The 10,178-nt window shown below is 34.7% G+C and overlaps 2 protein-coding genes across 2 annotated transcripts; both read left to right on the top strand.

The window, feature by feature from the left end:
* Window positions 1-1,028: 1,028 nt before the first annotated feature.
* Window positions 1,029-3,478, top strand: LOC130720526 (uncharacterized). The gene is made up of 4 exons (XM_057571175.1): window positions 1,029-1,408; window positions 1,642-1,780; window positions 2,972-3,057; window positions 3,148-3,478. The coding sequence occupies exons 1-4, from the start codon at window positions 1,109-1,111 to the stop codon at window positions 3,304-3,306; spliced, it is 684 nt and encodes a 227-aa protein (XP_057427158.1). The 5' UTR covers window positions 1,029-1,108; the 3' UTR covers window positions 3,307-3,478.
* A 4,195-nt stretch (window positions 3,479-7,673) lies between these two features.
* Window positions 7,674-9,846, top strand: LOC130721284 (GDSL esterase/lipase ENOD8-like). Its single transcript, XM_057572050.1, has 5 exons — window positions 7,674-7,985; window positions 8,285-8,494; window positions 8,588-8,760; window positions 9,223-9,487; window positions 9,584-9,846. The coding sequence occupies exons 1-5, from the start codon at window positions 7,718-7,720 to the stop codon at window positions 9,844-9,846; spliced, it is 1,179 nt and encodes a 392-aa protein (XP_057428033.1). The 5' UTR covers window positions 7,674-7,717.
* The last annotated feature ends 332 nt before the right edge of the window (window positions 9,847-10,178 follow it).

Raw genomic sequence — 10,178 nt, 5'->3', positions numbered from 1 at the left:
AGACCTATTTGCAGCTTATAAAAGGATGTGAAAAACCCAACACATTGTTCAGTGATACACCAATCTTATCAATTTCGATTAAAATTTGTTCCAACTAACTAATTTCTTGTTACATCTTTAATGTTAAAATAGTACACTATACATACTTTATATCAACTTTCTATCACTATCAATGGACTATAATTATGAAACCTTTCATAGTTGTTCTCATTTACCTCAATTACCAATGAGTTTGTTGTTTAAAAAAAAAAAACCAATGGGATTTGTTTAAGTGTTACACGCTTGATTTTTCGTAAGTAATGTCTTATGTTTGGTTCTCTAGATGTTTCTGGATTAAACATACTTGAATTCTATGAAATATACAAAATAATAGACAATAATTCATACAAAATGAACTTCCACTTTCCTCCTTATCTTAGCCTATTTCAATTTACAACGAGCAATGCTATATAATACGAAATGAACTTAATGTACTTTAACGAAAGATAAGTATTTATAATGTGTCTAATTTATAAGTTAGTTATTTTGACACAATCCATCTATAGAGAGGGGAAAGGTTGGCCAAACAAATCTAGTTTAGAAATATTTCATTTCTTTCATCTCTTAACAAGCAATTTTTATTTGCTAATAGTGTAATGATACATTCACACCTCACTCTCTTTCATCTCATTCCACTCATTTTTCTTCTTATCTCATTTTTCTTCACATTTAAATAAGGTGGAGGTGAAAATTGATGGTTAACTCAACATTATTCTTGCTAATATTACCAACAATTAGATAACTCTCTATTAGCACTTCTCTTTTTCTTTTTAGATAAATTTTTTAAATAAAAATATAGTAGAACCATGAGAAAACACTTCAAGATCAATGTTAAACAATTTTACACATAGACTCAATCTTATAACATGAAACATGTATATTACTTTTTAATTTTACTTAAAATAAAATAAAATTTCTTGAAATTGAAAATCCAGTGTTGAAGATTAATCAGATGTTAATGTAAAATAAATGTTTAGTTGACTAGTTAGCAACTCACACCCATGAATAAACTACCAAGCAAGTGAGCAACTGTTTTAATCTTTTTCAGTGACATTTGAAGAAGAATGGTATGAGTGTGGCAGTTGCAGGGAAAGGAAGAATGCCTACCACCACTGAGAACTCAACCCGGGTCGGGTTGATCATATCCATCACCGACTCCATTCGGACCTTCCTTACCGGAGCCTCCAACAACCCGACTCTCTCTCTCGAACTCCGGCAGTCATCCTCCGATCTGCTCCGCCAATCCGATGTTCCTTACGCACCCCTTCGTGCTGTCTGGATCGCCTCTGATCCATCCACAAGACCCGAATTGACCCGACTCTTCTCGGGTACCCGCTTCGTCTTCTCCAGCCCAAAACCCAGAGAGAAGGTTAAACCCCTTGTTTCCATTACCCTTTTTCGTTTTCCCAATTTCTCTGCCTTCAAAATTTGATCTTGATCATGTTTTTTCATACATGAAAATCATTTTCAGTTTTTATTTTATTTTATTATATATTTTTTTTCTTCTGGTTTCAATATTATTGTTGTTGAGATATAGATTGATTTTGATTTGGAAAAAAATGGTATATGAAGTAACTTTTATGCTGACCCTTTGGTTTGAAGAGTGAAGAATTGAAGGAAAGGCTTAGAAAGTTGGAAGATTTAGCAGAAAGGAAAGCATATCAAGAGCTTGTGAAGGATATTGCACCCAAGCAGGATGTTGTGGAACCATTCTCTTCTTACAAGGATCAATTAGGATTTGGTAAGTTCTTGTTCACTTCAATCTAATATGTAGGATTAACACTTCATTCAAGTTGTGTTTGTGTTAGTGGCTGGTTGATATTTCTTTGTTCATTAATTTAGTTATTGGTGAATTGAGAAAGGAGGAGTTTCATCCATAGCTTGTTCTTTAATGAGAATAAATAAATTGATGAATTCGAGTAGTTCCTTTTCGAGAAACTGTTGAAGCTCTGGTTAGTTACTTTGCTAATTGAGCTTGAACATCCTCTGCTGGATTGAGAGCTTGTTTTGCTTTTGCTTTTTATTCTTAATCTCATTTTTTAGCACGGGTGAACCAAGTATTCCATAAATTTCAATCAAGTGGAAGCTTTGTTTAATTTTCAAAAGTTTAGTACTACTGCAAAATCATAATTTGAGTGTTGTCAATTGTTGTGCTTCCTTCAATGTTTTGTGCGCATTCATGATAAGTAGTTTTCCCCCCTCTAAGAGTAATCAATTCAACTTAACAACATAAAAGCATGGCATTTGTAATGATGGAAAAGAAAAAACACATTATTAGAGGTTAAAAGGAGATATTGCATTTTATTGTCTTTCATCCTTCATGATTGTGCATTGAATATATGTAACTTCTTGCATTGCTGCTGATTCTGGCTATAATCTTATTTGATGCTCGTCAAGTGTCAACTATATGCAAATAAATAAAAAATAAAATAAAAATCTGACACTTGTAATGAGATCTCTATGTCCCTGTTTTTCATAAACATACTGCTGTCTGTTTTCACTAGGATATTGGTGGTACTTGTGGATTATGTTTGTTATCTTTGTCCAATAACAGATTTACAGTACTTGTTATATACAGGAACAGGACATTCAAACATTTGAATATCATTTAAGTTCACGAATTCAAATTTGCTCAATTTATTTTACTTTTGATATTTGTAGGCTTCCTAGGATAACTTAATATGTTTTTAAGACCTTAATGATAACATTGGAAATATTGATATAACTAGAAGAAAAAACAATGTCCCCTTTAATATTCTCTGTCACAATGAAACAAGGCAATTGAATTTAGATGCCAGAAATCTGTTAAGTTTTCCCCTCTATTCTCTAGGGGTGTGATTTGCAAAATTTAGTTTCTCTCATGGTAGATATTCTCTGCCTGCATATATGTGAAGTAGCTATATTTGATTTTTTTGTCCATTAACTTTTTCAGGTTTGCATGTTTTGGTTACCATGTTTACTGGCTATCTTGTTGGATATGCAGCGTTTAGAGCTTTGTTTAATCACGGTCCTGCCATGGTACTGTCTATAATCTCTTTTCCACTATTATCCATTTATCCTCAACTAAGTAGTTTTAGCTATCAATTCTCATCTCTTTTATATTTTCAGAATGCTGCTGGAGGAATTCTTGGGTTGGTGGGTGCCATGCTTGTTGAGACTTTCCTTTTCATTATTAGAAGTTCCAATCTAGATGATAGTAAAACAAGAAAGTCCAATAAAAAACCAAGATCACCCTTTTCCACATCCAGTCTCAAGAAAACCCAGTAGACAAGATCAGGTTGGTTGCTTTTCAGTTTTGTATTTGGTACCAATACAAAATTATCTAGTGCCTATTTGGTCTCTTGTACGGGAAAATACGCATCCCAACACATCAACAATGAAGCTTGAAATTGTAAACACGGTTCTCAGTTATAAATCACTTAAAAGTGCCCGTTACTTAGTAGTATTTCTTCTGCAGAATATAGTCTACCATGAATTCCAATAAGTTATTCTGGTCTATCTGTATCTTCATTAGAACAGTAGGGGTTATGCTTTGGCCTCAACCTGGCATGACTCACATGGGCACCTTGCTACCCCCTTCCTGCACCATTGAAGGAAGAAATACCAGTTCTTTCTTAACTGACCTCGGTATTTCTAATTTCATGTGAGGGATACTTTCTATAATAATGGGAAACATATTGATTAAGAAATAATGCAACTGACCATTACTGAGATGATTTTTTTTAGTTTTAGTATGAAATATTCGTACCATAAAAGATAAATATTACTATGCAATTATATTGGCCACTTAAAAGAAGGGTTTGTCTAAATGACCGTTGGAAAAGTTTGTGGCGATTAAATTGGTTTAATGACCCGTATTGATATAGTCTTAAGAGTGGATACCCACTTTGATCAAATCATGGGGTTATGGTAACCCTACATGAGCAATATATATATAGACCACATGAGTTATGGTTCACAATACACTAAACCCCATAAAGGTTCCCTTCTCACCAGGAAGAGATAGATACCTATCAAACACTATGGATCCAAGTTTTGTGTGTGTGTGTTTATCAGCCAACTAAATTTTTATTGTTTTTGGGAGGAGGGTTGTTATCCTTTAGAGAGATTGATACATGTACGTGCAATAACATGTCTCTTAGCTCCTGTCACTTGAACTATGATTTGGAGGCACAATATGGATCCAAGTATTTCTCATTCTAATATGTGAGAATTTTTAAGTGTATGATTTGAACTGCGATGCATGATGTATGTTTCAGCCAACTCACCAATATGTTACTTCTACCATATGTGCGTGTGAGGATAAACACACATTAACACAATGTTGTTCCCTATTCTCTTAACACTCCATAGTTAATTTGCAAACCTGAGCGCAAGTTGAAAGCCACCCAATCAGGAAGCTCCATGGAGAAGAAACTTAGTATTGTACCTACATCAACAAGCGACCTCAGCTCCATAAAGGCGACAAATATCAGACTCCGAGGAATGGAAATATAAACGCTTCTCATTTGTCATCAAGCCCCGTTCAAAAACTTCCACTAGAATAGCTGAACACGCTGGGCCTCCTTCCACAACCACAATAACTGCCAGACAGGGTTAGGGGGAAGGTGCTCAATGTTACCTATCAACGGTGCATAGGCGGAGCTTGTGGAATACTCGCCATAGGATGTGGGCGCCCAAATTGGTTTATCCAAGTCTGCGCGCGAAGTGAGAGGAGTAGAACAAAGCATTTCCTGGACAACTCAATCTGGAAGGTAGTCATTAAAGAGATGCACCAATCCACTACTATTGTTGTTTTGAAACTCAACAATAACACACCCCGCTAAACGCTTTGGGAGAGGCTGAACAACTAAATGCTCAAGAATCACGTTGATCCCAACCATCGGTCCCTCCAAAATCTATCTGATCAACCATCACCAATTAACTACCTTATTCCTTGCAAAAATAGAGCCCACATTTTCCTCATGCAATGCCAAATAGAGGATTCAGACGCTCTAGCCGCGACCAAAGGAAGAGGACCTCTCCCACACCATTACTTGTTTTTTATCACCTTCACCCAAAGAGCATCAATATCTGTGATCAAACCCCAATGATTTTCATAAATAATGCTTGATCAAACTCATGCATACGTCTGAGGCCAAGACCTAGGTTCTCAGGAGAGCAAATTATGTCTCAGGTACATGGCTATAGCTCCTACTACCATCCGTCGTGCCCCAAATAAAACTTCTCTGGTCGGACTTCAACTTAACAAAATGTACTTTGGGTCTTTGGGAGGAGCATCTTTTGCATGTAGTAAGAGGGAAAAGCAGCAACAACAGATTGGATAATGGTAACCTTCCAACTTGATTCAGAGGAAGCTTTCCAAGAAGACTACCTCTGCTGAGATTTGTTCAAAATGAAATCAAAAGGGCCCCAAGGTACTTACCCAATCCTTTTTGAACGGCAAGTATTCAAATTGATATATGAATATGATTATGTTTTGAATGTATTATATCTTAGCGTTTAAAACATAAAGATATAGTTATATCGTGCAACTACTGACATACATTTTTATTATTAAAGATTAGATTACGCTGTGAATTATTTACATGTTTGAGTATGAGTGTTTATAACCGATTAAATCTAATAAGAATCGAGCTTTTGCGTCAGCAACATCATCTTTTGGCTGTTTCTGTTTTGTGGTGGTCTTGGCATTGGCGGAATGATCGAGTGTTAGGGAGCAATCAGTGGCAGCTGAATCATGTTCTTCACAATGTACTGCTTGATGTTTTATCTTGGAGGAAGTATCTTGCCTCTTTGATGCTTGGTGATGGGGAGGGTCGCGGGTTTGAAGATGATGTTGCCAATGCCCACTTCATCATCGTATGTCTATATTATAACTGATGGGAGCTGGAATCCGTCACATAATCGTATGGGGTGTGTTGCAGTGCTGACGGATTCTCAGAGTGCCTGGATTTTTGCAGTCTCGGTTAGTTTGAGCATGGCAATCCATTCCTAGCTGAGATTTTGGCTATTGAGTGTGGCTCAACCCATGCCTGGAAGGCTGAACCCCCCCTTCTTTTGTTTTTGCGTCGTTGTATTTTGACGCCGTAGTGTAGTTGGGTGACGGGGATTAGAGGAAAAATTGGTGTTTCATTCTAAGATTCTTAAAGCTTCACATGCTCTCTTGCGGGTAAAGACATGGGTGGAGCGGGAGACTAGCATATATGTCATAATTACTTCATCTTCTATCATTTGTTTTAAAATTATAATGTGAATTATGTTATAACCCTTGTCTATCATTTGTTTCAATTTGTGATTTATGTATTTAGCAACTTCTCATTGTCATTGTTTTTCAATTTGACTAATAGTTGCACTTTTTTTCGTTTTATCATATTAGTTTTTATGTAAACTGTAAAGAAACTTAACTGAGATGTTTTGATAAGAAATCGAAGTCACCCACGGTCACTAATCTGATGCATATAATTTTTCTTACAAGCTTATTTTTTGTTGCATGTATGATTTTGGTCATCCCAAACTTAAACTTCTGACTCCGCCCCTGGGTAAAGAGGTGTATATGTTTCATCAATATTCTTCGATTGTTCAGAGTATAAGGAAGCTTGTTGCTAGAGATTGATCATGAGCGATTCACTTTAAGCACATCTTGCATGCATGAAGGGGGCCGGGTGTTGTTGCTATTTTCTTTAGCTAATTTTGGGGCTACATCTTTTGTTGAATTTATTGTTCAAGATTTACCTCCTTCAAGTTTGTAAGGATAAATTATTAGGGGATAGACTCGTAGGGAGTAGTTTTATTTTTTATTTACATTGCTAAAAAACCACTTATTTTTGGAATTACGCGTTATATATGTTTAGGGAAAAATTCAGATTTAAAAATGATCGATAATTTAATTCAAGTAGTACATGTTTGATTCCTCTTAAGCAAAGTTTTGAGTTCGAGTTTTGTGGATGGAAAAAACCACCGCTGATAGAGTTAACCACACCATGATATATATGTTCCCGACTCGAATAAGATTGCCTCTAAAAATAAACTACAGCCCTCCAGTTTGATCCTTGGACATCCCCCAAACTCATATATTAATCAGCTTACCACTTTTGAGCAATCTTTCAGAGTCTTCGTTTATGATATATGATATTTACTGGATTACAAAATTTTAAAATGAGATCATTTTTTTGGTTACGTAGGAAAATATTAAAATGAGAATTTTTTTTTTTGTATAATTGTTACTTCGTTAATTATTGCATAGATTACTGTAATTATTGTATAGAGTAAATTGAATAAATATATTTCTGCAGGTTCACATGCATGTGTGGTGGTGGTTTCTGGAGAATATATAGTTTAGATTTTGCCATTAGCATGGATTATTATTCAAATCAATTATGCGCACACCAGCATTGTCGTAACCTCCATTTGAGTCCAAGAATTAACAATATTCTACATGACACATGTAAAACTGTTATCTTTATTTATATTAAAGGTTGTAGAAGATTAAGTATACTATATACACGCATACCTTGTGGGTATTACTTATAAACATGGCTTAGCTAGCTCTTCTTATTTTCATATTACATGGTCTAATCTAATGTCCAAATAGGCCAGCTTCTGTGTGTGTCATGCATCTATATATAAAGGTACGTTCCTTTGTGCTTAGCATAACATTATACTCATTCATTAGTTCATGTTTCTAATGTTAATGGAGTTTCTAAGTCGTCACATCTCTCTTTTTGCGCTTCTTTTTACAACAGTACTTCTGAACCCTGATGTAGTATTTGCCACTACTACCAAAACTTGCGATTTTCCTGCCATCTTTAACTTTGGGGCCTCAAACTCGGATACAGGAGGCTTTGCTGCGGCTTTTCTACAGCCAGGACCACCACAAGGAGATACATATTTTGGAAGACCTGCCGGAAGGTTCTCTGATGGCCGAATCATCCTTGATTTCATAGGTAACATGCATGTATTTTGTACATTGCTTTTCTAGCTATATCCTTTATGATTTAATTATTTAGAGTAATGACAAGCATACACACATTGATCTTCTGACATATATATCATTTAGAGGCGGTTGTTAACAGCCACTATTGCTAGCCGTGGTTTCAAACTGCCGTTAAATGATATGTTAGAAGGATGTTGCGAAAATTCTTATGTACATGGAACACCTATTTTCGTTTGATTTTTAATCCTCTAGCTTCTTCTTTGTTAAAGCTTGCAATTTATTAAATTTAACTTTGATTCGTAATTACAGCACAAAATTTTGAACTTCCATATCTCAGTGCGTATCTTAACTCTTTGGGTGCCAACTACTCTCACGGTGCGAGCTTTGCAACATTATCATCAACAATTAGACTCCCTGAAAGTGTTGTACCGAATGGTAGATCTAGTCCTTTCTTCCTTGGACTTCAGTACCTTCAATTTCAACAATTCATATCCAGATCACAATTCATAAGAGAACAAGGTTAGTACTTAAGAATTTATATTCATTGATTTCTACTAGCCGGTAATTTTAAGCTTCATCATGTTTTAATTTTATTCAAATTTTTATCCTTAGGCGGCTTGTTTGCAACATTGATGCCCAAAGAAGAATATTTTTCTAGAGCTTTATACACATTTGATATTGGTCAAAATGATATTACCGTTGGTTTTTATGACGACGACATAACTATACAAGAAGTTCATCATTCTGTACCAGATATAATCAAGACTTTCATAGTGAATATCAAGGTAGTTCAACACTCTCTTTTGATATATTTATGAATCAAAAGCAAATTATTCCTTTTAAAATGGAGTATTGACTCATTCACACTTTAATTTTTCTTACATGTCATTTCTAGTACTCATCACTTTCTCCTTCTTTCTCTCTCCTTTTTATATCAAATTATTCTTCATATTTCTCAATTATTCCTTTCTTTTTGTATTTTTCCAAGTGTAAGTATATTTAAAGGATACTTTCAAAAAAAAAGTATATTTAAAGGATGAACAAAACATTATTCTTCAAAATATTTAAAGACTTCAAAAAACATATTTATATAATTTTCCAAAATTTAATTTTAGATATTTAATGAGTAATTAACACAATTAATGCTATTATTTTTTGAAATTAACTATTTAAATGCTCAGCCTAAAATTTGTTGTTAGCTGATTTATTAACTTATCGTTCTAAATGAATGAAACATGGTGATCAAGCTCATATATGATTTGGGGGCTAGATCATTTTGGATACACAACACAGGACCAATTGGATGTCTCCCTGCTATATTGACAAATTTTCCAAAAGCTGAAAGAGATTGCTATGGTTGTGCAACACAATATAATGAAGTAGCAGAATATTTCAATAAAAAATTGAAGGAAGCATTAGCTCAACTCCGTCAGGAGCTTCCTCTAGCTGCAATTGCATATGTAGACATATATTCTCCTAAGTTAGATCTTTTTCGCAATCATGAGAAATACGGTGAGACAAATTAAAATGACCCCAATACTCACATTAGGATTCTCAACCTTATACCTAAAATGAATGTTACTAATTTAAAGCTTCATTAATATGCAGGATTTGAGATTCCACTAATCAATTGTTGTGGCTATGGAGGGAAATATAATTATACTGATGGAGTTGCATGTGGGCAAAACATAAAGGTAGATGGTGAAGAAATTTTTGTGGGCTCATGTGAAAGCCCATCTACTAAAGTGATATGGGATGGGACCCATTATACAGAAGCAGCTAATAAGATCGTATTTGATCTTATATCAACCGGGGCTTTCTCAGATCCACCCATTCCTTTAAATATGTCATGTAGCAAAAATTTCATATAAACTAAGATTTTAATGTGGTACTTGTCCTTATAGTCGATCGTAATGAAAATAAAGTGTATCCCTTGATGAGATTTCCTAATATTCTAATTTAAACAATAATACATTTCTCGTTTGGTTAGTAATGTACATCTTGTTTGCTGGGTACATAAAATGTAGTTTCGCACTATCTTTTCCTATAAAATGGCTGAAGAATCCCTTATGTTTTTGATGATATGTAGTTGTTGAAGTAAATGAACATCAGCGCTAGATTATTGTATTTAGGAACTAGTGTTTTTTACCCGCGCGTTGCATATGGAATTTGTCTATTGTATTTAATAAATCGATCAATATTT

Source organism: Lotus japonicus, chromosome 5 (assembly GCF_012489685.1).
Source record: "Lotus japonicus ecotype B-129 chromosome 5, LjGifu_v1.2".
Classification (NCBI taxonomy): domain Eukaryota; kingdom Viridiplantae; phylum Streptophyta; class Magnoliopsida; order Fabales; family Fabaceae; genus Lotus; species Lotus japonicus.
This window is presented reverse-complemented; position numbering and strand designations above follow the sequence as displayed.

Excerpts from the sequence above, each read along its gene's own strand:
- LOC130720526 (XM_057571175.1), top strand. The coding sequence starts at position 1,109 with ATGAGTGTGGCAGTTGCAGGGAAAGGAAGAATGCCTACCACCACTGAG. Across the intron at positions 1,409-1,641 it reads GCCCAAAACCCAGAGAGAAG|AGTGAAGAATTGAAGGAAAG; the intron begins GTTAAACCCCTT and ends TTTGGTTTGAAG. Across the intron at positions 1,781-2,971 it reads CAAGGATCAATTAGGATTTG|GTTTGCATGTTTTGGTTACC; the intron begins GTAAGTTCTTGT and ends TAACTTTTTCAG.
- LOC130721284 (XM_057572050.1), top strand. The coding sequence starts at position 7,718 with ATGTTTCTAATGTTAATGGAGTTTCTAAGTCGTCACATCTCTCTTTTT. Across the intron at positions 8,495-8,587 it reads ACAATTCATAAGAGAACAAG|GCGGCTTGTTTGCAACATTG; the intron begins GTTAGTACTTAA and ends TTTTATCCTTAG. Across the intron at positions 9,488-9,583 it reads TCGCAATCATGAGAAATACG|GATTTGAGATTCCACTAATC; the intron begins GTGAGACAAATT and ends ATTAATATGCAG.